Here is a 26,585-nt window from a genome sequence, read left to right on the forward strand (position 1 = left end):
GCATAATCTAGAAACCCAGCACAGAAGGATGGAAGGAAGCAGACAGTGGAGTTCAGGGTTCCCAGTGAGCCCGAGCGGACAGCACAGTTGGAGCTCACACAGATGAGGAAAAGCAAAGGCAGCCTTAAGCTTCTTCTCTGGTGCAGCTGAGGGGAGTGTTTTCTCTCTCTGCACCATCAGATGATCCAGTCCTTCAGTGTGCATCTCTTCCTCCCTGAGGAAGGAACTGGAAACACATGGTAATGTGCTATAACCACATCCCCCTCCCCCCTTTATGACTAAATCACCCATGAACTCAAGCCAGCCCTGGCTGAACTGCTCTGACCTTAAAAACTTGTTTCTTAATGTCTGTTTCAAAACTTTAAGACACCAAGGAAAGAAGTAGAGGAAGAAACCAGAAGATAGAAAGATATCCCCTGGTTACGGCAGACCAGGGTTAATGTTGTGAAAATGGCCAGCCTACCAAGAGCAATCTCCCGAGTCAATGCATAACCCTTAAAATTTTAACACAGTCTTCACAGAAATTGAATAGATAATCTTAACTGTTATCTTAAGATACAAAAGACCCAGGATAGCCAAAATAATCTTGAACACCAAAGACAAAAACCAAACCAAACCAAACCCTGCAGGAAATATCACTGTCCAAGATTTCAAATTATACCACAGAGCATCAGTAATGAAGACATATAGTACTGGAATAAAAATAGACAAAAAAGCCCCATAAGTCCTGACAAAGAGGCCAAAAATGCAGGTTGGAGAAAGGACAGCATCTCTAACACATGGTGCTGATCACACTGAACAGCTACATACAGAAGAACAAAACTAGATCCTTATTACTGATCCTGCACAAAACTCAACCGCAAGTGGATCAAGGACTTTCACATAAGATTTCAGACCCTGAATCTGATGGGGCAGAAAGTAGGGGATATGCTTGACTTCCATGGCACAGGAAAAGACTTTGTGAACTCCAATCATTCAGGCATTAATACCAACAATTAATAAATTGGACCTGATGAAACCAAAGTCTTATGAATAGCAAAGTCTGTCCATGAATGAGAAAAAAATTCTCTACCAGCTGTACATATGACAGGGAGTTACTATCTATAATATACAAAGAACTTTAGAAAAAGGAAAGTACTTCCTTCTCCCACCAAAAAAGGGAAAGGAATTGAACAAATCAATAGAAAAGAAAGAAAACAACTGAAAAAAATCCTTAGCCACACATTTTAAAAATTCTTTGAGATTTTTATTTCACTCAAGTCAGAGTGATTAATGCAAAGCAAAGCAAAGCAAAACAAAACAACAACAATGAAACCCAGCATCAACAAATGCTGAGCTGGATGTGGGAAAGGGGAAGACTTTTATTCATTGCCAGCAGGAGTGCAAACTGGAGTAATGACTGTAAATATCAGTGTGGAGTTCCTCAGAAAGCTGAAATTAATGGCTGCCACACGATCAAGCTGTACCTCTCTTGGGCATTTACCCAAAGGACTTCGTATCCTAATCTAGAGACACATGTTCATACATGTTTATTGATGCTCTGCTCACAATAGCCAGGAGAAGAAAAAGCCTAGATGTCCATCAACTGACAAATGACTAATGAAAATGTATATTTACACAATGAAATATTATTTAACTGTTCAGAAAGATGAAATTATGAAATTTTCAGGTAAATGAATGAAAGTGGAAACATTCATTCTGAATTAGGCAATCCAGACCCAGAGACACAGTTGTACATTTTTTTTCTCAGTTGTGGATGTTAGCTTTGAATGAATATTCAGATATGTGTTTTGTGTGTAATGCCCATAGAGGCTAGGATATTTCTAAGGGACCAGGAGGACCACACACACAAACACACACACACACACACCACACACACACATACTACACACACACACACACACACACACACACACACACACACACACGCACACGCACACAAGTTAAAATGGAGTTATCCTATAATTGGGAAACAATGTCCATACTAGACAGTGCTCATAACTAAAACCCCAGTGGCAGGAATGTATTACCTCTTTTTAGTTGTAGGTCCGGTAGACTCCCAAACATTATAGGTTGTTGCAATCATTCTTGACTACTCTTCAGAATGTTTTTCTTAGTTTTAATTTACTTTATTACTTTTGAAAAGTTTCATTGTGTTATTCTTTGATGTGGTACAATGGCATAGAACATTTTCACGTACCTACAGAGTACACACTGAGTTCATTTCACACATACTCCCTGACTTTGCCCTTTCTCTCCCTGGTGCCTCCTATCAATCCCTCTTTCCTCTAGAAGATTTTACTTCTATTTTCATGTCCTGTGTGCAACCAGAGTTTATGCATCTGTCTAAAATCTAAGGATCACAAAGGAGAAACATATGCTGTATTTCATGGTGAGATTGGTTTAATCCAGTTAATACAATTATCCCTACTAGCATACATTTTCCTGCAAATGCCATTACTTTGATTTCTTTATGGGTGAAAAATTCCATTGTACTCCTATACCACATTTTGTTTATCCATTCCTCTACTATTGGACAACTAGGTTTGTTCTATAACTTATCTATTGTGAGTAATGCTCCAGAATTTTATAATAAGACCCTGTTGCTGCAGACCACATTAAAAAATCAAGTTGTCATTGACCTAGAAAGTTCAACACTACTAACTAGCTATCATAGTGATCAAAGGTGCTATCTATGCTACTGGAGAAGAAAAGTAATCATCAATACGATCCAGAACTGAATCCTGGGAGCTACAATTATGATTGACCTGGCAAGACCTGCCCACTGGTGCAATAGTGGCTGCAACATCTTGACAGCAACCAACAACTCTCTGATTAAAGTTTTATTCCATAAGATGAAGCACACACCTGAAACCATTGTTGGGCTAAGAACCTATGGCTAGACAGATTATAGGCCATATGTGAGAATCTATTACTGTTATTAACTAAAGGGACATAATGTATTGAATCTTAAAATCTTATCATTAAACCGGTATTAGTGTATCAACTCTCTCTAGAGAAGCTTCAATTTGCTGTAGATGATGATTAACATCAAGACCCACAATTGGTCAAAGTACAGTGAATAAGCAGAATGCTTACCCCTAAATAGGACATATATACCACAACTCTTTTCCCTACAAAGCTCTGGGAACATTGTGGAAGAGAAACACAGAAAATTTAAGAGCCAAAAGTGATGGATGACTGTTAGGAAACAGTGTGTTTTGGATAGAGCAGGACACCTGAATATTTGAACTCACAGTGTTTGTTACAGAACCCACAAACCCAAGTCATATCAAATCCTATCATGGGAGAAATCCTGTCTCAAGATTGTTCTAACTATTACAAATAACACTTCTATGAACATAGTTGAGAAAGTGACCATGTGGGATGATTGATCATCCTTTGTGTATAGGCCCACAATTCTTCCAGGGAATCTTGTCTCTACTTCATTTTGACTGGTGTGCCATGGAATCTCAAAATGTTTAAAGTTTTATTTCACTGATGACTAAGTTTCTGGACTCTTTTTTTTTTTTTTGTTGTTTGTTTTATCGAGACATGGTGTCTTTGTGTAGCTTTGCACCTTTCCTGGAACTCACTCTGTTTCCTAGGCTGGCCTCGAACTCACAGAGATCTGCCTGCCTCTGCCTCTGCCTTCAGAGTACCGGGATTAAAGGCATGTGCCACCACCGCCCCACTTGAACATATTTTTGTGTATCTATTGGCCATCTGTATTTCATCCTTTGAGAACTCTTTGTTCAGTTCATGAGTCCTGTTGGGAAAGATTTTTTCCCTCTGTCCTGTAAGCTGTCTCTCCATTGGGATAATTGTTTCTTTTGCTGTTTACACCACATTTTTGAGGATGCTGTTAGCAATCCTTTAGCTAGATAATGTAAAGTGATTGGAAGTGGCTTGCACAATTGATCAAATGTGTTTGCATAATTCTCTGTGGAAGGATTAAACTTTGATGCTCTTGACACATTTTCCTGTGGGACCCACATTGTCCATTGTCTGTCTTTCTACCTATTTATAGGTTTGTGCAAGTGACGGCCATTGGCCAGTATTATGAGTGACTTTTTAATGACCACTACATTATGTGTGTGTGTGTGTGTGTGTGTGTGTGTGTGTGTGTGTGTGTAGATGGACATGGAAGTTAGGACAACCTGTAGGAGATGGTTCTCTGTTATCATGTTCAGGGATTAAACTTGGTCAGGCTTGGTAGAAAACACCTATACCTGCTGAGCCATATTCCTAGCCCTGACCCCAATATTAAAATAGTGGAGTACATTGCATGCTCAACTATGCTGTGGTCTTGGCACCAAAAAGAGGAAACATATGAAAGCATGTAAGCAGACCCTAAGAACAAACAAAATGTGATTGAGAAAAAAGTGTTTGATGTTGTAAGCCTGTTAGGTACTGGGATGGTTGATGATACAGTATAGTTCATGTACAATGTGATTTGTTTCCTAGGGAGAATGAGGTAACTTTAGAACTCAAATTTTTATAAGGAATTTCAATGATAGAGACTCTGAAGTAATAAATAATAATAAATGGTTACAGTTGGGAGGGTGTCTGTGAATGAATCACTGGGTCCCTGAACCACATATGGAGAACTACTAATTCTCTTGTTCTGCTCCTATCCTTTAAAAATACTATTTTCCCATTCCTTATTAAATAATGCAAATTTGAGCAAGTATTATACAGGACAAACTGGGATAGGCCTCCATGGTAGGGTTGGGTATGGGGAGGAAATGATCTCTCTGTGCGGAGGGCTGGCTTGACAGCAGAATTGGAGCCTGAGCAGTGAGAGGAAATGTGTCTTGAATGGGGAGTGAGTCTAGAAGCAGCAGCCTGATGTGAGACTTCAGAGCCTGAGAGGTGACAAGGTGAGATGTGTCTGAGAGTGGGCAGGTACAGAGCCTCTGAGCTGAAGCAGGGGGAGAAGGCATCCATGCTTGAGGCCCCTTCTTGTGGGAAGTCAGAACGCTAAATGAGTGAGTGAGCAGAGGGTCCTCAAGGCCAGCCTGGTGTGACACCTCAGCACTTGAAGGAGTTGAGGTTGGGCCCCAGTGCAGTGTTAGCTCCAAGTCAAGTTGGGGTCAGGAGACTCAGCAGACTGAGGGGAAGTTCCTCACAGAGGATAAACCAGGCATGGATTCCAGGAACCAGGCAAGGTACAGAGTGTGGGAGTGAAAAACACAAGGTGGGAACTCAGTGACTTTCAAGAGAACGAGGAAGTCCTTGCTGGGGTGAGGAAGAACTGGGTGTCAGAGCACAGGCAGGTTAAGGGGGGTATCCATGTGGTAAGATAGTGCTGACATAAGTTCCAGAGAATGAGCAGGGTGAAGACACTGTCCCCATGAGGTGGGACAGTCTAGGGTGTATACTAGGTGTCTTTGTGTTTAAGAATGCTTCTGTCCATGGGGTGCCTTGAATGTGCTGTTAAAGCCTCAGGTAGGCCAAGAAGGAGCTCTACAGGGACCAGGCAGGAGTAGGAATCACAGCACAAGACAGAAATGGAGGCTTTATTGTAGAGGTCAGCTCAGACCGAGGGTCAGAATCTCAACTTTGTGAGGAGTTTGACTTCTCTAATGGCCTGGTTCCTCTTTTCCATTCCTTCCTATTTTCTTCTCTCCCCCATTGAGTTCTTGGTGTTTCTATGATTGTATAAATATCCTGGGTGCAAATCCACCTGCAACGTTCCCTTTGCAGGTCACGGGACTGGACGTCACGCTGCAGGCTCAGGGCAGCTGTCTGTTATTTCCTCTCATCCCAGCTGATATTGGGATAGTTTGTTTCTTGTTTAGGACCTATTTTAAAGAAGGGATGACACACATCTTCTGAGAGCAGGAAGAAGATTTCTTTTCAAATGTTTTCAGAAAGCATTTATATTAACAAGAACCTCAAAAATAAACTTGATTCCTCAGACATGGATGTAGACTTTCTTCCAGGTAAGAAAGCATTTTTTTTTCCTGCTCGTAGTGAATGATGTAAAGGACAAAGTTGGTCTTAGTTGCTTGCCATGCCTCTGGGTCACTTGAGTCTCACCAAGTGTGTTGCCTGTAGACAGATATGAAAAGTTGTGGGATTTTACAATGGAGAAGACAAGGTGTTGTCTTTTACCGTCTAGAGAAAATCCCACCACCCACTTTATTGTATCTTTTCTACATATAAACAAACATAAATATGCTTAACAAATTGTTTCAAAGTTAAACTATGGCATACTGATTTCCCCCTCTATCCGGTGACATGTCATAGTCTGTTGGCATTCAGGTTTGAGTAGCTTCTTTTACTCTCTCCCTCCTGTGACAGGGACAGAACCCAGGACCTCACCCATGGTTGGGAAGTATTGTAACTCTTTTAGAAGTGGTGACTGAAAACGTGGTGACTTTATCACAAAATATGACTTCTTGATTATTGCATATTTGAAGTTGGAAGCAAGCTGGAAGACTTTAAGAGTATATAATAAAATACTATGCAATCATAATAAAACTGATAAAGAAGAGATGATATAGAATAATGTTGATCCAGATGTGCTGGCACAAGACTGTAGTCACAAAACTCAGGAGTTAGAGGCAGGGGGGTTACTGTGAGTTTGAGGCCAGCTTGGACTACATAATGCGTTCAGTCTGCCTGCAGTACATACCAAGACACTGTCTCAAAAACTTAACAAAAAAATCATAAACTAAAAAAAAAATCATGGTATAATGTAAAAGAAAATGATGGTCATAAATCAGTGTTTATGATGTTCCAATTGTGGAAAATATATAATTATATGTAAAAGCTTTAAAATTGTTCGAAAGATACATCCCAAAATACTGACAACAATCATTTTGAGTGTCAGCAAAGAGTGATTTTGTACATATGGTTATGTTTCTATAATAAACCGGATATTTCCTGTTTGCATTTTCCTATTATTTTGAACATCATGTTACTAGTGTTTATTATGCACAAAAAAGTAGAATAGGAGAGAGAAGAGGAAATAGGAACAGAGCTGAAGACATGAATTTGGTTTGTCTTTCAGCTCCTCAAAAGAAGACCATGAGTCATGAAAGTTGTCACAGATTCTCCAAGTTGCTCCTCACCTCATTCATAATACTTTTACTACTATTGAAAATCTTATTCTCAGTTGCTCTGCTCAGTAAGTATGCTGCTGGGAGAATTAAACACAGAGAAGGAAAGTGACTCAGAAGATGAGTGACCCAGAAACCTGAGACAGACACTCTCTGGAGGGATGGATGACATTGGGAATTTCTCTCTGTTTCAGAATAACTCTTCTGTAAAAGTCATTCAATCTCACTGGAGAAGCATGCATTTGTTTGTTGGTGTCACAGAGGGAAATCCTGGGGCATCTGTGTTAGGATCCACTATTGAGAACAAACCTGTATTTCCTCATCAGCAGCATTTGGACACATAGACATCTGTTTTTTAGAATGAGAAGAGGGATTAGAAGACATGCACAGAGCTATTCCAGGAACAGTGCTCCAGTCAAGTTCCTTCTAATCATTTATTTTTTCTTCCAGATTGTATGAGACATGAAAGCTAATTTAGAAAGTAGTGGAATTCTTTATATATTGGCCTTCAAATTTATCAAAAACTAAAAAGCATAAATTATATTTTTATGTAGATGTTTTATTCATTCATGCAATAATTAGTAATATCCGTTTACTATATATATAATGGGCAGCATGTCAGAGAGTCCAGAAATAGCTACAGTCCCCAGTCTCAGGAAATTTGGAGAACAGTCAAGTGAACCAGTGCTTAAAAATTGCATGGGAAATGCTCTGCAGGTGAGAAGTAAGATGTAAGCACAGGGGGCTAAGAAAAGCTTGGAGCAGATGACACCTAGACCTGTGTGTGCCAGCAATGTCCTAGACATGTGGGTCGTGGGAAATATGGGCAAATATAAGTACACATTACTGTCATGTATAGTGCTACATGGAGTGTGGGGGCCATCACACTCCCACATTTCCCCAGAGTACTCTTGAGTAGATGTAGCAGAAAATATTAGATAGAAGGTTAGAGGGGAGAGAAAAAATAGAAAATATAGGATATCCTCAAGGGGGCCTGGATCCTAATCCATCGGGCCCTGACTATCTTGCCCTAGGGTTTTTAAAGGAATGTCAATGGGTTGAGCAAAAGACCTCTCACAGCACAGACAAGTGGAGACCATCTCAGACACCTGGTACTTAGGCCTGTGATCCAATCATCCTCTTTATGCAGACCTGCTGGGTAAAGCTGCTAGGAAACCTACATGGGCTCCAACAATGGAGAACTAAGCATGAAACTGTAGGGGCAGACAAAACTGGACTCAGATCACAAAACAGTGCATACCATATTACACGGGCATCCACTCTTAATGTCATTTTATTTAGTAGCTGTTGCTCAACCTTAACCAACTTAAAACTTAGTATGTTAATTGAACTATTTATTTAATTCTTTCTTGGTGGCTTAGCCGAGACTAGTCTCTCTTGGGAGATTCCGATGGTCCTAGGTGAACTTCCTCATTCTCATGGAGTCATACATCAGTAACAGACAACCCAGCTTACCATGGCAACTTCAGACTTTCAGGAAGGATGGTCGCAGTAAGCCAAGCCCAACATGGAGCATACACACATTTGCCTTTGTGTATTTTAGAAGCCAAAGATCTCTTAACGGCAGCTCAGATGAGGTGAAGTAGTCATAGAGCAGTCTCTTGAGTAGGGAACTGCCAAGGCATAGTCTAAATGGATATTTATATAGGGAAGGTTGAGTAGTGTGTCCAGTTTTGCAACGTGTCACAGTCACGGAGATTCACTGAAGAATGTGAAGCAGGCCATGATAAAATTAAAACTGACTTAGAGAAGTTTGCTCTTACAGAGTGTGAAAACGAAGGGAAGGAGAAATTAGGACACTAATTCAGAATCCGTTTGAGCAGCACTAGGGATTTGATCCAAGGATCATGTGAGTGATGCACAGGAGAGGAGCGAAGTTGGACAAAGGATGTGATGATTCAGTCAATACTGATAGCTGAGAATTAGGGGACACAGGAGTGAGATATGACTTTAATATTCTGATTTCATAAAGTCAGCAATTATGAAGTTATTTGAAGAGGAAGTAGATGAGTAGCAGGTTTGAGTTGGAATATGATGATTTAAGTTTTGTTTATATTCACCTAAATCTCAGATGCAAAGTTTAGTTGATGCATATTAACATGATTTAGGAAAGAGGTGTACATTTTAGAAGACCTTTGCTTATAGGCAGCAGATAACAAAATAGATTAAAAAACAAAACAACCACTTCTATCCCCACCCCAACAACCCAGGACCATGAATATTACTTAAGAAGAGGAATTTGGAGGAGAAAGAGAGCTACATAATAAACTGGTTGTAATGTTCTGTTTTAAAAGAGGTGGGTGTAGAAGGAAACAGGTAGGAAAGAGCACAGGAAACAGCAGCAAACAGGACCAGGCAAAACTGGAGGGAGTCACTGTCTCCCAACAGTTAAGGAGGAAGAGAAGTGGGCAGGATAATGTGAGAAGTCCTACAGGAAGATTACTGATCAGTGGTCATGAGGGGCCATTGACATCTAGTTCAGGAATGTTTGGTAAATGAGCAGAAGGGAAAGCCAGAATCTAGTGACTCCAGGTACAAGTGGGAGATAAAGAAGAGAAGAAAGAAAATTCAATTTCTTGAGGAAAGTGAGTTAGTTTTAATTTAGGAACTCCGTGAAAGTGTGGGGACACTGGGAAGTCAGAGCTAGCTGGGGGGAGGGAGATACAGAAAAGAAGACGAAAACAAAGTCCTTGTGATCAGTGTGGGGCTTTTATAATCCATAGAACTGCTCTGATTAGATCGTTTCTCTCTCACTTTTCTGGTGGTGCATATACTGAATAGAACTTATCATCTAAGATGTAGTCTTTATTGTAACCTCCATTAATTGCTGAAAAGTCCCCAGGATCATGGTTCTGTCCTGCCTTTCCAGTTCTTCCTGAAGATAGCTATGGTCATAAATCACTAGGAGCAGGGTAATACTGGCTGTGAGGGATTGGAAAAATATCTCTCTTTGTGGTAAGGTCTCATGTAGTCCAGGCTAGCTACGAACTACTAACTATCTAACCAACTAACTAACTAACTAAGTAACCAAAAACCAAGTTACCAACTAAGTTAAGCAACCAGCAAACTAAACTAAATTAACTAGCTAGCTAAACCAACGAACCAGCTATACTAACTTGTATAGTTAAGGTACCTGAAACTTCCATTCTTCCTCATTCTAATTCCCAAGTGTTAGGGCCACAGCCTCCACACTCTGTGGTGATTGCAAATCTTTCCCAGGCAGGCTCTAATGATTCAGGTAACTGGGCATTTATAGGTTTCATTTCTACAAAGAATGTAAGATGGTAAAAGTTAAAAAAAATTCTTAGCACTACCAGGAAAATGAATTGTTTTTATTCTGTTTTACAGCTTTGTTTAAAAAACATTCTCAGCTTCTTGATGAAAAAGCAATTACAAAAGAACTGAATTACACTGACTTGGAGTGTACAAAACAGCATCCACTCTTGAAAGGTAAAACTTAATGTGCCAAAAATCAGCATTTCCAACATGATTCTCAGATAGCTCCATCAGCAATGAACAGTGTGGAGACACGACTTCATACCACACACTCAGTACCAGCTGCCTGTGTAGTCGTTTTTAGAGGTCTCCAGTCAGGCATAATTGGGATGTGTGCCCCCCTAGTGTTGATAAAGCAAACTTTCAGGGAGGGAGAGGCAATACTGAGCTGAGCAAATTATTAGAAACAGAAAGGAGCTCCAGAAAGAATAAAGCAAATATAATGGCGTGAATGTGAGTGTCTCTAGGGAGTCATGCTCAATGGTGTGTAAGATTTTATTTTTAATTAATATACATATGTATGCACGTGCCTTCTGGTGGGTTTGTGTATGTGAGTGCAGTGCCTGCAGAGGAAGAAGAGGGGGTCAGTTCCTGGAGCTGGAGTTAGATATGGTTGTGAGTCACAGATTCTGGGTCCTGCGAACTGAACTCCAGTCCTCTGTGAGAGCAGTACACACTCTTAACCACTGAGGCATTTCTGTAGTCCCTCAAGTGTTTTCATAAGTGTGTGTGTGTTTGTGTGTGTGTGTGTGTGTGTGTGTGTGTGTGTGTTTGTTTGTGATGATCTTGTTGCATTCTCAGTTACAGTATCTACAAAGTGTAATTTACTCAAGATTTGAATAGAGAATTTGTTTTTCTAGTAAACTAAGCTGGAAGATGGACAGAAGAACACGTATTGCTTAGGTTTTGGAGAGGGAACTGCTTAACGCTATCCATCACTTTGACCCGAGTAAGCAAAGATTCTCAACTGTCTTTGACATCTGTGACTGAGATATCTTTGGAATACACCTTCTGGCTCTAAATAGGTAGTTTGTTTACTGTTTTTGACAACAGACCTTTTGAGAAACACTTGTTTTCCTAGACCATTTGAGCTTGTCTGGGGTTCCTGCCTTTCTCAGCAGATCTCTCTCTCTTCACTCACTGGATCCTTTGCTATAAAGAAGCCATTCAGGGAGTCTTTGCCTATGCCTACATCTTGATCTCTTGTCTTTATTTTTTTCTGTAACAATTTCAGGGTTACAGGCCTCACAGTAAGGTGTTTAATCCATTTAGAGTCTGTTTTGAAGTCAATTTTTACACAGAATGGCTATGGATCTAGCTTCATTCTTCTGCACATCGGTACCTAGTTTTCTCAGCACAGTTTGTTGAAGAGCCTATTTTCCTCCGATATGTATTTCTAGTGAAAAGTTTGGTCGCTGTAGCTGGTTGGGTTCATGTTTGTGGTTGTCTTTTGTGTTCATTGATCAATGTGTGTACTTTTGTTGTGGTACCATGCTCTATAGTGTAGCCTGAAGTCAGGTCTGGTGATACCTCCAACATCATTCTTTTTCCTTCAGGGTTGCTCTGGCTATCCAGGGTTTTTTTCACTTCCATATGATTTTTGAGATTGCTTTGTTCATTTATCTGATGGAGAATCTTGGAATTTCTATGGGGACTTCATGCATCTATAGATATTTAGGGTTTTAACATGAGACTTTATTTTTCTGTTTCATTATAGTTTTTCTGCCCTTGAGGGTTAACTGCTATCTCTGTTGCCTTCAGGATGCAATTAACACCCTGGAACACTTCAAATATATTTTTCAGATAAAAGTTTCCATTCAGCTTTTTTTACATCTTTCTTTGTTGATGATTTACATATTTAAAAACCTTGTTTCTAGAATGTTTTTGTTTTCTTCTTGTAATATCTATCATGTGTAGCTAGAGTTTTCCTGCCTTGCCCACAGTCAGGACAAATCTCTGTCACCCGCCAGTCCCACAGCCGCTCAGACCCAACCAAGCAAACACAGAGACTTATATTGCTTACAAACTGTATGGCCGTGGCAGGCCTCCTGCCAACCGTTCCTATATCTCAAAGTAACACATTTCTACAAATCTATACCTTGCCACATGCTGCTTGTCGTGGCGGGTGGCTGGCGGCATCTGGCAGTCAGTCCTTCTGCCTTCCTGTCCTTTTATTTCTCCTCTCTGTTAGTCCCGCCTATCCTTCCTGCCTAGCCACAGCCGATCAGGTTTTATTTATTGATTAATCAGAACAACTTGACATACAGACCATCCCCCAGCACAGCCAAGTGCAGACCATCTCAGACACCTGCACTCAGGCCCATGGTCCTAATCATCCTCTATGCGGACCTGCTGGGTAACGCCACAAAGAACCCAAGAAGGGCTCCCACAGGACATACAGAACATCCCACAGCAATCATGGGCATTATAAAGGTTTTAGATAAACCTATAGTTTTGTTATCTTGCTTGTTGTAATATATTGACTACCACTTTTATCATCACTAATTAAAAATATCTGTCTGCTTAGTCTGAAATTTTGCTGCCTTGGTTAATGGCATCTATTGTTTTCATGTATAAATATGTATATATTTATGTAATATGAGAACTTTCTGGTTCTTGGTATGATGAGTTCTATTCTTTGGAGACCCAGACTGTTTGGCATTATGTCCTCAGCGTCTGAGTGTCCTTATACTCTGTTTTCCTGACAGCACCCCAGTAGGATAAAGGGGCCCTGACATTAGTGTCAACAGAAATAGACTGATGTTTCTTGGCACCTGACAGAGAGGGTTGTATCTGGAGAAGTCTGGAGCCCCAGCTTCCATGTGATCTCCACATCAAGCAGGTTTTAAAATGACTCTATGACATTTCACTTACAGTTTCTTCTTCTCCCCAAAACAAAGTCTGGAGCTGTTGCCCAAAGCATTGGAAGCCATTTAGTTCCCACTGCTACTTCATTTCCACTGGCTCAGCATCTTGGAGCGAGAGTGAAGAGAAGTGCTCCAGCATGGGTGCTCATCTGATGGTGATCCACAGCCAGGAAGAGCAGGTGCATTCTGGGAGAGAGTGGGACCTGGGCCTGGCCTGCTGTCTGCCTCTTTTTACTAAGAGGGAGTTTTGTTGACATGGGTGTTGCTGATGTGGCAGAAGGCTTTCCATCAGGAAGCTGGAAAGGTTGCTTCAGCCTTGGCATTATACACCTTGTCCCTGCTTCAGTGAAGCTGAACAACCCACAAGGAACCATGGCAACAGAAATGCAACCTCTGAGGTGGAGGGAAGGATGAAATGTTTCTGCTTGAAAGATCAGTTTGTGATTTCAGCACTCTAATGCTTCCTGTAGTACCCACTGCCTAACAGAGGAGGGCGCAGAGCTGACTAGGGAAAGGGGATCAAATCAGGAGAGTCACAGCCAACCATCAGAAATGAAATATCTGAGGTTATGAATGGAGAATGCTTAAATCTGCTCAATTCTCTCATGCACAACTTTCAAGAATGGTGTTGGGGAAGAAAAGAGGGGAGTGAGTCTGAGATGAGAATTCATTATGATCATGAACAGAGATTGTTTCCAGTGTCATGGAAACAGGCCCATGAGTGATGACTTTGTGTCCTGGTCAACCAGAGAGGATGGCACTCCTGGGAGTAGGGGTGGCTCTTCTATTCCTTGATCCTTTCTTTGTCTTCTCATCTCATTATGACCAGAAAAAGTCAAAGTATCACAGTGTGCCTCTAATATGATAGTTAATGACGATTAGTTTATAATTTGAAAACTGTTAAAGGACTTAGAGAGATGAATAGGATTTGATTATTATATATTTCCATAGGTGCATCATATTGGAACTATAATTTTGTATGGTTAAAATAACTTTTAAAAGATGTTATAAAAATTCTATAATTGAAAAAGTAGCATTCCATCCAGGCTGAATGCTTTATCTTTCTTTCCTCTTAGGATTTCATCACCAAGATCCTGAATCCTAAAGCTGATTATTATATTGGCCTTTCGGATGCAGGTCACCGACAGTGGCGATGGGTTGATCAGACACCATACAATGAAAGTTCCATGTGAGTCTAGAGTTTCCTAGAGGAGTCCTGGATCCTGTAGCACGAGAAGACTTTACGGTGTGCCAGTTGTTGGTTATGAAACTAAAACAGCTCACTCCTGGTGTGAGTCCCGGTGATGGAGTTACTTTTATCCCCATTTCCTCATCAAGGAGTCCTGTGAGACACATGTCATTGATATTCTCAGGACAGATGAGGAAACTGAGTTTGAAGAATATAGCATGATAAATACCCCGGGCACCCAACCAAGGTGCTACACCATGGTGGGTTTTATTATGCTTTCAGTCTCTCTCTATATTTAACAATAGTACTTGATTTATTTTTATTTGTGTGTATATTAGGTCTCTCTGTGAGTGTGTGCCCTGTGTATGTGGGTGCTCATGGAGCTCAGGAGAGGGTGTTGGATTTCCCAGAACTGAGGTCACAGGTGGTGTGACTGTGCCAATCTGTGTGCTGGGAACAGAACTAGCACACTTTCTGCAAAATCACAAGCACTTTTAATTTCTGAGTCATCTCCCCAGCTCTCATTTATAGCCTTATAATAAAAATCAACGTCAAGATCATAACTGATTATTTCTCATAAATCAAAAGCCCCCATTCTGATATTGTTATGTGTTGTATTTATATAATTATTTAAAAACTCTAATATCTTAGTATGTTCCAATATTCTATCCTGATTTCTGTTGAGATATATTTAGTAATGTTATTCTCATTCTCAGTCTTCAGAGAAGAAAAGTAGGAATCAAGGAGGTAAAGTACTTGTCCTAGATATTAAAAATAAGTAGACTATCTAGATATTTTAAACATCTTTTCAGTCTCTAAAATAAGCCTATTGGAAAATGAAAAAAAAATAACCCTGTACTAAAACACAAGAATAAGGAGAGACTTTTCGTCATGTAAGTAACTACATGGAATGACAGTCCCTGGGTACCAAGACCTAGGGATGAAGTAGAATAAAGTAGCCCCTGGGATGTGTTCTGGGAGAACAGTTAAGTAACAATCTAAGAGAATATTGAATGCTGTAGCCCTGTTTTCAGGGACATGTCAGACATGGGTAGTGGAGAACGGTTGATTTGTACACTCTTGAATCTGCTTTCCACAAATTCCCACCGCATCCTCTTCTTGCTTACTCTTGTTTTCTCTTTCCCAGCATCACTGTGGGAAACACCCTGATGCTCTTTCCTCCCTTCCAGGTTCTGGCACCCAGGTGAGCCCAACAATAAGAAAAATAATGAAGAATGTGTTGAAATTCGTCATCTATCTTCTAGTTGGGGCTGGAATGACATCTCTTGCAGTTCTATCCGGAAGTCAGTTTGTCAGATGAAGAAAATATATTTATGAATCAAGCTTTTCCATGGACAAGGATTGCATTTTTATCCAGCATTACACAGATACTGCAAAGATCTTCTTGTGGAAGAGATGACCATAGAAATTTAGGTAGACAACCAACAGTTATCCATATGGTAATACTGGTCCCCATATGTACTTATTTATTCATCCTTAGCTCTTTATATAATGAGAATTTCCCATATACCAGAAACTGGAGACTCTACAGGATCCCTTTGTGTATATGTAGAAGCGCAACAGCTGCTCTGTCCATTCTTAGATTCCTAAAGTCTTATTTGATGATAGAATTGTATGGTGTGGACCCTCAACCCATTTCTCTCTCCTTATTCCTCTCTCTTTAGATTAGTGATGTATAATTTATAAATAAATCATGTATATTTACATTACACTGTCTTGACTTGATATGGAAATATATTTTGCAATGTCTACCACAATCAATTTAACAACACCCTCTATTACCTAACATTGTTGCCTGGTGTGTGTGTGTGTGTGTGTGTGTGTGTGTGTGTGTGTGTGTGTGTGTATGTGTGTGGTGTTAGAACATTTAAGGTCCTAAGCAAATTCAGACAGACAGGGAGACATTGTTACCTATTGTCACTTTGATCCTCAGTGTTACTCACATTTTCTCTAGCAGTTGTGCCCTTCCATCAGCATTTTCTCATGTCTCCAATACCTGCACTACCAGGACCCATTCAGAAACTTGGTCCCCATGGCTAGTGTGTCAGGTGCTATGGGTGCTGTGAGGCTGATGTGGGCCTCTAATGGTGGCTGATCCTGGGCTGGGTGACCTTCCTCAAGAGCAAGTCTAAGAAGATGATAGCCAACCTTCTACTAGTACTGCCTGTTGTTCTTGGTGTCCCACCTTGTGCCTGCCGCATTAGGGACAGCCTCTGCCCTGTGGATGGACATTGAGGAGAGCCACATGTCCCATGGAAGACTGCATGTTGTTTAACATTTTGGAAGCCCTTTCAACTTCTTCCTAAGAGTATTTTGAAATAGAAGTTAACTGGATTGTATCATTAATTGTTGACATTTTGAAAATGTTATATATATGTATATATTTGTGTATGCATAAGTTACTTGTTAGGGCTCTTGAGAGTTAGTTTGATACATAACACTTCAGGCAATATTTTAGTATATATCATCTGATATTGTCAGTGCACAAGAAAACAATACCACTATTATTCTTAGAAAATTTAACAACTCTTTTCTGATATGGTACGTGATATTGCTTGTATTTCCTCAGCCATCCCCAAAATGTTTCTTATGGCTGTTCTGGTTATCCATAGCTGCAAACATTTCATTTACTAATTAAATTATTCTACAAGTTCAGGCCATGCCTCCACGAGACTGTCCTCATTTCAGACTCTAGCTTCAAGTTCAGGAGTTCCCAAGGATGCCATTACTTCAAGTCAACTGTCTGCAGAGTCCCAGGATCCCATGATAACTGGGGATTTATGAGCTGCTAGGATGACATACTGAACTAATGATTCTGTTCTATTACAATTACAGTTTTTTTTTCACTTTCACAACTGAGACTTTATTGGTTGAGTACAGAGATATTTCCATTCTTAAAACATGGACCCAAACTCTAAGAGTCAGACATCGTGTTCATGTACCCAAAAGAGCCATGTGTTGTTTCTCTTTGAACTTACTCCAGTGATGTTCCATCCTAAACTTCGTAAGTTTTCCCTAAGACCTCACATAACAATCAAATGCTCACAATCCTTAATTCCACCGACTCACAATTTTATGCCACATCCAGTACATATTCAAAATTTTATTCTTCTTTCATAGCACATTATCACAATTGTTAGGAAAATGGACTGCCATGACCAGAGACAGTTCTGACAGGGCAAGAACTGAGGAGTGGTTTTTTAGGATACAGTTCTACCAGAAACACGAGACCAGAAATAACTGAAAATATTCCAGACACAAATGCACGACCAAGACTTCAAATTACCATTTAGTATGCTTTGTGTTGTAGGAAATAAAACTATCCCCATCTAGGGAATGTTATGGTGACCCCTGAGACAGTCACAGCCTCTCCTGATTCAGTATCCTGCTATTTTCTGGTTGTACCAAAAAAATAAAAAATAAAAAAATAAACAACCAGCATGTGATTTAACCTCTTAAAAAATCAATTACACTTAAAAAATGGGATGAGGTGGGATTTCCTCCCGCCTTTTAAAAACGTTTCTAGGGCTACTAAAAAACTCGCAGTTACAAAATAGTTGATAAAAATATTCCTCTGGATTGTACAAGAAGGGAGTCGGGGACACTGACAGACATGATGGATGGTTAGTCGGACTTGGCTTCTTCTCTTCGACTTCAGAGGCTGGACTCTGGTTTTCAGCCTCTCCGTTTTCTGCAGGCACATCTGTGGTTTGCTGGTCAGTCACCTTCGCCTGTTTGCCCTTTACTCCCCTCTTCACTTTTGTTTGCACGTTTTTGTCTGATGATTTATCCTTTCCCGTGGCCGCCTTCCACCTTGGCAGGGGCGGGCTTGGCCGACAGCCCCTGGGCATGCCTCCCCCGTTCCATCAGTGCTAACTTTCCTAGCATCCTGGCTGCCCTGGGTGGAAGGCGCTTGCCAGGCTGAGCCCGCTTCGGCCGCCACCGCACCTATAGTTTTTTGTTTGTTTGTTTGTTTGTTTTTTAATGTAGAAAGAAAGATACTAAGCAGAACTAAAGTGAGGGACATATCAGGTGAGGTCAGAGGGTCCCATAAAGGGAACTTCCATTGATCCCCATGGATGCATTTCCTTCCCAGAATGTTAATGAGTGGCAGTATATACAATAGGCCAACCAGGGGGCACTCATCTGAGCTCTGATGTTCAGAGATTTACCAGGGTCCATTATATAGGTGTGAGTGTTTGATTGATAAGAGAGTGAACTCAGTCTTCAGCATCACTTTCCTGCCAGGGTGAGCATCTCATGGCTCAAAGGCTTCACAATTTGATCACATGGTCAGTGTTTCTGAAATGGTGAGCTCCCACCATGAATCATCTTGTTAGCATGAACTATGAAAGAACTGAGCAGCATAAAGCTTCATGGCCTACCATGGTAAAATAGATTTCCCAATAGTTCCAGGAATTCCAAAGAATTAGAGAGGTCACTGTAGCATGAATCTTAAAAGTTCTTATTAATAAAATCAAACCTGTGCCAGGTATTGGTGTGAACTGGAAGGTCAGAGAAACAAAACAAGCCACATGTTAGTTATTTAGCTGTGTTGTGTTTTTACCCTGCAAGGAAGTGTCACGAAACACGACAGAATCCGCTTATAAGAGTTTATTTGAGATAAAGGAACAGAGAGTGCTCAGGCCTGTGGAAGAGACACGTGCTTGGAGAAGAAGAAGGGGAGAGAAAGCCAGGAATATGGCGCTCCGCTTTAAAACCGGCTGGGGGCGTGGCCAGGTCACGTCACTACACACGCGTGTGCGTAGATCACATGGTCACGTTGCGTGCTTACGTGGCCATGTAACGTCACGGATCCTGGTTACGAGAGACGCTCTGACCCGGAAATGCCTATCCTGACCTGGAATTGGCTAGGCGGAAGTGTCCGCCTGGTATATGCGACCGTGGGGGCGTGTTGTGAACCCTTCACCACAGCTAACCTCACCTGTCCAGTTTTTCAGCTGATCTTGTTTCCTCAGACTGGAAGCCTCTGTGTCTTCATATCCCAATGGTTCTCAGCTGAACTGCTGCTAGAAGCCTGAAAGCTTAACCAGCCAAATGCTTAACCAGCCAAATGCTTAACTAGCCAAATGCTTAACCAGCCAAATGCCTCTAGATTCTGGTCCTCATGCCTCATATATCTTTCTCTTTCTGCCTCACTCCCTGGGATTAAAGGCTGGCTTTCTGGGATTAAAGGCATGAGTCATGTTTGGCTGTATCCTTGAACAGAGGGATTTCTGACTCTGGAATGCTAGGATTAAAGGCGTGTGCTACCACTGCCTATCTTCAATGTTTAATATTGTGGCTGTTCTGTCTCTGTCCCCAGGTAAGTTTATTAGGGTGCACAATATTTTGGGGAACACAATATCACCACAGGTCACCTCCCAATACCTGGTTAGAAGTCCAGAGAAAGTCTTTCTTTGACAGGTCAGGTGTAAATGATATGACTGCAGACGTAGGTGAACAGGAGAATGTGCACCATCACTGTCCCAGGCATAAACACACTGCTTTCCGACAGACCCCATGGTGTACATGACAGACACCCAACACTAAACCCATATGACACTAATTTCGTTCAATATCAGAGATAAGTAAATCACAAGTTTGAGTATTTTATTTATATATGTGAAGTGCTCTATCTGCATGTATGACTTCCTGCCACAACAGGGCATCAGATCCCACTAGAGATGGCTGTGAGACACCATGTGGTTGCTGGGAATTGAACTCAGGACCTTTGGATGAGCAGCCAGTGTTCTTAACCACTGAGACATCTCTCCAGCAATTTTGAATATTTCATGCTTGTGTTGCAATGGTACCTCTTTTCTACTGACAGGACTAATGGTCCATTTTGAAACCCAAAACAAAACATCTCCTGAGCAAACAGGAAAGGGGTTAGGTGTAGGTGCTAGGCTGGTTCCAGTGCTTCCAAACTCCTCTGTAGAAGGGCTGGTTCAACGTCTTTGATCCGACTTCCTTTATACAGAGTATGCTTTCAACCTCAATTGGCTGGTTTGTCCAGGTGACTTTCACTGGCCATAGAATGAGAATGAATCTGATTCTCTAAATACGGGAGGCTACTACACATTCAATTTACAAGAAGGTGCCATTCTCTATGATCCTGGCTCCCAAATAATAAATGTGGAAAGAAGCTGAACAAAATTACAGTGTCCCGTAGCTAGACATGCACAAATGACAAATATTTGTTGTTGGAAGTCACTTATATAGTGTGTATGACTTATTTTAGTATACATGAGATATGATAACTTTAGAAATATATTTTGCTGAGAGGGCAAAACCCTGAGCATTTGTGGCTGGGGTGAAGTGGTGTGTAGGTATATTTATCACTATGGAAATAGTCATTAGTTTAATAATTACACAGGACTTTATGTTCTATCACTATGGAAATAGTCATTAGTTTAATAACAACACAGGATTTTATGTTCTTTCATATCTGGTTGATTTTTTTCTTGCAGCACCTCAGTTACTTAGTAAGTTGCTGAATGAAGAATGGTGTAGGGAGGGCAAGGCAGGTGTCTGTGGAAGGGTCAGCTGTGGGGCAGCAATGGTCTGGTCCAGAGTCTGGGTGACCATGCTGAGGTCCAGCCTGACAGCAGAACTGGAGCCCAAGCAGTGAGGGGAATGTCAGCATGCTGGTGAGAAAGTGTCAGTATTCAGGAGAGAGTCTCAAGCAGCAGTCTGCTGTGAGACCTCAGAGCCTGAGAGGTGAGAAGGGCAGCTATGCTATGGAATGGTCACTTGTAGGGAGTCTGTGCTCCAGCATGGCGAGGAGAGCATCAACTCATTAGGTCACTTCCTGTGGTGAGTCAGACCTGCAAACAGGAGGGAGAGGGTCCTGATGGAGGAGCTGAAATTTTAGAGAGGTGAGCAGTGTACCTGTGTAGAGTGAGGAGTGCACCTGTGTTTAGTGAGGAGTGCACCTGTGCAGAGTGAGGAGATCACCTGTGCATAGTGAGGAGGGCACCTGTGTATGGTGAGGAGAGCACCTGTGTATAGTGAGGAGTGCACCTGTGTAGATTGAGGAGTGCACCTGTGTATAGTAAGGAGGGCACCTGTGTAGAGTGAGGAATGCACCTGTGTAGAGTGAGTAGTGCACCTGTGTATAGTGAGGAGTGCACCTGTGTAGAGTGAGGAGTGCACCTGTGTAGAGTGAGGAGTGCACCTGTGTATAGTGAGGAGTGCACCTGTGTATAGTGAGGAGTGCACCTGTGTATAGTGAGGAGGGCACCTGTGTAGACTGAGGAGTGCACCTGTGTATAGTGAGGAGTGCACCTGTGTATAATGAGGAGTGCACCTGTGTATAGTGAGGAGGACACCTGTGTATAGTGAGGAGGACACCTGTGTATAGTGAGGAGGGCACCTGTGTATAGTGAGGAGGGCACCTGTGTATAGTGAGGAGTGCACCTGTGTAGAGTGAGGAGTGCACCTGTGTATAATGAGGAGTGCACCTGTGTATAGTGAGGAGGACACCTGTGTATAGTGAGGAGGGCACCTGTGTATAGTGAGGAGGGCACCTGTGTATAGTGAGGAGTGCACCTGTGTATAGTGAGGAGTGCACCTGTGTATAGTGAGGAGTGCACCTGTGTATAGTGAGGAGTGCACCTGTGTATAGTGAGGAGTGCACCTGTGTATAGTGAGGAGTGCACCTGTGTATAGTGAGGAGGGCACCTGTGTATAGTGAGGAGGGCACCTGTGTATAGTGAGGAGGGCACCTGTGTATAGTGAGGAGTGCACCTGGTATAGTGAGGAGTGCACCTGTGTATAGTGAGGAGTGCACCTGTGTATAGTGAGGAGTGCACCTGTGTATAGTGAGGAGTGCTCCTGTGTATAGTGAGGAGGACACCTGTGTAGGTTGAGGAGGGCACCTGTGTATAGTGAGGAGTGCACCTGTGTAGAGTGAGGAGTGCACCTGTGTAGAGTGAGGAGTGCACCTGTGTAGACTGAGGAGTGCACCTGTGTAGACTGAGGAGTGCACCTGTGTAGGTTGAGGAGGGCACCTGTGTATAGTGAGGAGGGCACCTGTGTAGAGTGATGTGTGTAGCAGGAATCTTAAAAATTCTTATTAATAAAATCAAACCTGAGGCTAGTTATTGGGGTGAATACTGGAAGGTCAGAGAGACAGAGCAAGCCATAGCTATCTCACCTCACCGGATCCTCAATTGGTCTTGTCTCCTCAGACTGGAGGCCTCTGAGTCCTCATCCGGAATGGGTCTCAGCTGAATTACTACTCGAAAGCTTGAATGCTTAACCAGCCAAATGCCTCTAGTTTCTGGTCCTCATGCCTTATATACCTTTCTGCTTTCTACCATCACTCCCTAGGATTAAAGGCGTGAGTCACCATGCCAGGCTGTTTCCAATGTGGCCTTGAACTCACAGAGATCCCAGATGCATTTCTGCCTCTGGAATGCTAGGATTAAAGGCGTGTGCTATCACTGCCTACCTAGTAGCTTTTCTGTTCTCTGACCCCAGATAAGTTTATTAAGGTACACAATACTTTGGGGAACACAATACCACCACAGAGGAGGGCACCTGTGCAGAGTGAGGAGGGCACCTGTTCAGTGTGTGGAGCACTCAGGTGGCCACTCATTGTGAATACTGCACCCATTGTGCATTATGAAGAAGGTACCTATCCAGGGTGAGGAGGGCACCCGCCATAGTGAGGAGCACAACCTGTCCATAGTCTTTGCTCCATACTGGCTTGAATTCAGAGACACAGAAGATTGAAAGGAGCTTCCTTGCAGAGGGCAGTGCAGACATAGGTAAAGAGTGTCTCTATTAACTCCCTGGAATACTTCATATATATTTTTTTGGATAAAAATTTCCATTCAGCTCTTTACATCTTTCTTTGTTGATGATTTACAAAATTAAAACTTGTTTCAAGAATGTTTTTGTTTTCTTCTTGTAACATCTATCATGGGCATTTTAAAGTTTTTAGATAAACCTATAATTTTGTTATATTGCTTGTTGTAATATATTGACTACCACTTTGATCATCACTAATTAAAAGTATCTGTTTGCTACTACTGAAATTATTCTGCGTTGGTTAATGGCATCTATTGTGTTCATGCATTAATTTGTATATATTTATGTAATATGACAACTTTCTGGTTCTTGGTATGATGAGTTTTATTCTTTGGAGAACAGACTGTTTGACATTATGTCCTCAGCGTCTGAGTGTTTTTACACTCTGTTTTCCTGACAGCACCCCTGACATTAGTGTCAAAGAGACAAAGTAGGACAAAGTAGGACAAATGAGCCCTGACACTAGTGTCAAGAGAAATAGACTGGTGTTGCTTGGCACCTGACTTAGAGGGGCCCTTAAGGTAACAGACAAAGTGGGGACTCCCAGGTACCATGTCGTCTCCACATCAAGCAGCTTTTAAAATAACTCTATGATATTCACTTACATTTTTTTCCCCCAAAGGCAAAGTCTGGAGCTGTTGCCCAAAGGATTGGAAGCCATTCAGTTCCCACTGCTACTTTACTGCGACTGGCCCAGCGTCTTGGAGCGAGAGTGAGGAGAAGTGCTCCAGCATGGGTGTTCATCTGATGGTGATCCACAGCCAGGAAGAGCAGGTACATCCTGGGAGAGAGTGGGGCCTGGGCCTGGCCTGCTGTCTGCCTCTTTTTACTAAGAGGGAGTTTTGTTGACATGGGTGTTGCTGATGTGGCAGAAGCCTTTCCATCAGGAAGCTGGAAAGGTTGCTTCATCCTTGGCATTCTACCCCTTGTCCCTGCTTCAGTGAAGCTGAACAACCCACAAGGAACCATGGCAACAGAAATGGAACATCTGAGGGTGGAGGGAAAGATGAAATGTTTCTGCTTGAAAGAGCAGTTTGTGATTTCAGCACTCTAATGCTTCCTGTAGTACCCATTGCCTAATAGAGGAGGGAGCAGAGCTGACTAGGGAAAGGGGATCAAATCAGAAGAGTCACAGCCAACCATCAGAAATGAAATACCTGGTTTCAAACAGCTAACTCATGCAACGAGCCCAGGACCTGGTACCACTGCCTAGATGCCTCCCAAACAGATCAAGCCAATCAACTGTCTCACCTATTCAGAGGGCCTGATGCAGCTGGGGGCCCCTCAGCCTTTGGTTCATAGTTCATGTGTTTCCATTCATTTGGTTATTTGTCCCTGTGCTTTATCCAACCTTGGTTTCAACAATTCTCGCTCATATAAACCCTCCTCTTTCTCATTAATTAGACTCCTAGCGCTCCATCAGGGGCCTAGCCATGGATGTACACTTGGCTCAATCTGGGAGGAGGTGACTGGACCTGCCTGGACTAAGTCTATCAGGTTGATCCCAGTCCTCAAGGTCGATCCCAGTCCTCGGGGGAGACCTTGATCTGCAGGAGGTGGGAATGGGGGGTGGGCTGGGGGGAAGGGGAGGGGGCAGGAAGGGAGAGAACAAGGGAATCTGTGGCTATTATGTAGAACTGAATAGTATTGTAAAATAAAAAAAAATAGCAAACATAAAAAAAAGAAATGAAATACCTGAGAATATGAATGGAGGGTGATTTAATCAGCTAAATTCTCTCATGCTCAACTTTCAAGAATGGTGTTGGGGAAGAAAAGAGGGGAGTGAGTCTGAGATGAGAATTCATTATGATCATGGACAGAGATTGTTTCCAGTGTCATGGAAATCAGGCCTCTGAATGATGACTTTGTGTCCTGGTCAGCCAGAGAAGATGGCACTCCTGGGGGTGGGGGTGGCTCTTCTATTCCTTGATCCTTTCTTTGTCTTCTCATCTCATTGTGACCAGAAAAAAGTCAGTCAAAATATCACAGTGTAGGTCTAAAATGTATAGTGAGTGAGTATTAGTCTATATTTTGAAAACTGTTGAAGGACCTACAGAGATGAATAGGATTTGATTATATTTCCATATGTGCATCATATTGGATCTATAATTTTGTATAGTTAAAATAACTTTTGAAAGATTTTATAAAAATTCTGTAACATAAAAAGAATCACTCCATCCAGGCTGAATGCTGTATCTTTCTTTCTCTTGGGATTTCATCACCAAGATCCTGGATTGTAAAGCTGTTTATTATATTGGCCTTTTGGATCCAGGTCATCGACAGTGGCGCTGGGTTGATCAGACACCATACAATGAAAGTGCCACGTGAGTCCAGAGTTGCCTAGAGGAGTCCTGTGTCCTGTAGCATGAGAAGACTTTAGGGTGTTCGAGTTGTTGGTTATGAAACTAAAACAGCTCACTCCTGGTGTGAGTGGGGGGGATGGAGTTACTTTATCCCCATTTCCTCATCAAGGAGTCCTGTGAGACACATGTTACTGATACTCCAGAAGACATGAGGAAATTGAGTTTGAAGAATATAGCCTGATAAGTACCCAGGGCAACCAAACAAGGTGGTACACCATGGTGGGTTTCATCATGCTTTCAGTTTCTCTCTATATTTAACAATAGGATTTAATTTATTTTTATTTGTGTGTATATCTGTGTCTCCCTTGAGGATGTGCCATATGTATGTGGGTGCCCATGGAACTTATGAAAGGTTGTTGGAATCTCCAGAGCTGTGGTCACAGTTGGTGTGACTGTGCCAATATGTGTATTGGGAACAGAACTCTCCCATTTTCTGCAAAAGCACAAGCACTTTTAACTTCTGATTCCTCTCTCCAGCTCTCATTTATAGCATTATAATAAAAATTAATGTAAAGGTCATAAGTGATTATTTCTCATAAATCAAAAGCCTGCATTCTGATATTGTTATGTGTTGTATTTATATAATTATTTAAAAACTCCAATATCATAGTATGTTCCCATATTCTATCCTGATTTTTGTTGTGAGATACAGGTAGTGATGTTGTTCTTGTTCTCAGTCTTCAAATAAGTAAAGTAGAAATCTAGGATGTTAAATTAATTGTCCTAGACATTAGAAATAAGTAGATTATATAGATATTTTAAACATCTTTTCAGTCTCTAAAATAAAACTATTGTAATATGAAAAAAACTTCATAAAACACAAGAATAAGGAGGGACTTTTCATCAAGTAAGCACATGGAATGATAATCCCTGGGTACCAAGACCTAGGGATGAAGTAGAATGAAGTAGCCGCTGGGATGTGTTCTGGGAGAGCAGTTGAGTAACAAGCTAAGAGAAT

The 26,585-nt window shown here is 41.6% G+C and overlaps 1 protein-coding gene across 3 annotated transcripts; it reads left to right on the forward strand.

Annotated features, from left to right (window-relative positions):
* Window positions 1-5,138: 5,138 nt before the first annotated feature.
* LOC102915542 (C-type lectin domain family 4 member A-like) lies at window positions 5,139-16,303 on the forward strand. Of its 3 annotated transcripts, XM_076567944.1 has the most exons (7): window positions 5,139-5,246; window positions 5,710-5,948; window positions 7,022-7,138; window positions 10,440-10,541; window positions 13,244-13,413; window positions 14,311-14,423; window positions 15,614-16,303. In XM_076567944.1, exons 2-7 carry the CDS (start codon window positions 5,867-5,869, stop codon window positions 15,759-15,761), a joined length of 732 nt encoding a protein of 243 aa, XP_076424059.1. In that variant the 5' UTR covers window positions 5,139-5,246; window positions 5,710-5,866; the 3' UTR covers window positions 15,762-16,303. The 3 variants fall into 3 exon arrangements, with proteins under 3 accessions (XP_076424059.1, XP_076424058.1, XP_076424060.1); XM_076567943.1 differs by lacking the exon at window positions 5,139-5,246 and having other exon boundaries at window positions 5,601-5,948; XM_076567945.1 differs by lacking the exon at window positions 5,139-5,246 and having other exon boundaries at window positions 5,602-5,948; window positions 13,268-13,413; window positions 15,614-16,302.
* The last annotated feature ends 10,282 nt before the right edge of the window (window positions 16,304-26,585 follow it).

This window comes from Peromyscus maniculatus, chromosome 3 (assembly GCF_049852395.1).
Source record: "Peromyscus maniculatus bairdii isolate BWxNUB_F1_BW_parent chromosome 3, HU_Pman_BW_mat_3.1, whole genome shotgun sequence".
Classification (NCBI taxonomy): Eukaryota; Metazoa; Chordata; class Mammalia; order Rodentia; family Cricetidae; genus Peromyscus; species Peromyscus maniculatus.

Bases quoted from the DNA above. Each gene is read 5' to 3' on its own strand.
- LOC102915542 (XM_076567944.1), top strand. From the start codon at position 5,867: ATGTTTTCAGAAAGCATTTATATTAACAAGAACCTCAAAAATAAACTT. The intron at 5,949-7,021 runs GTAAGAAAGCAT...TTTGTCTTTCAG, and splicing joins GGATGTAGACTTTCTTCCAG to CTCCTCAAAAGAAGACCATG. The intron at 13,414-14,310 runs GTGCATTCTGGG...CTTTCCTCTTAG, and splicing joins TCCACAGCCAGGAAGAGCAG to GATTTCATCACCAAGATCCT.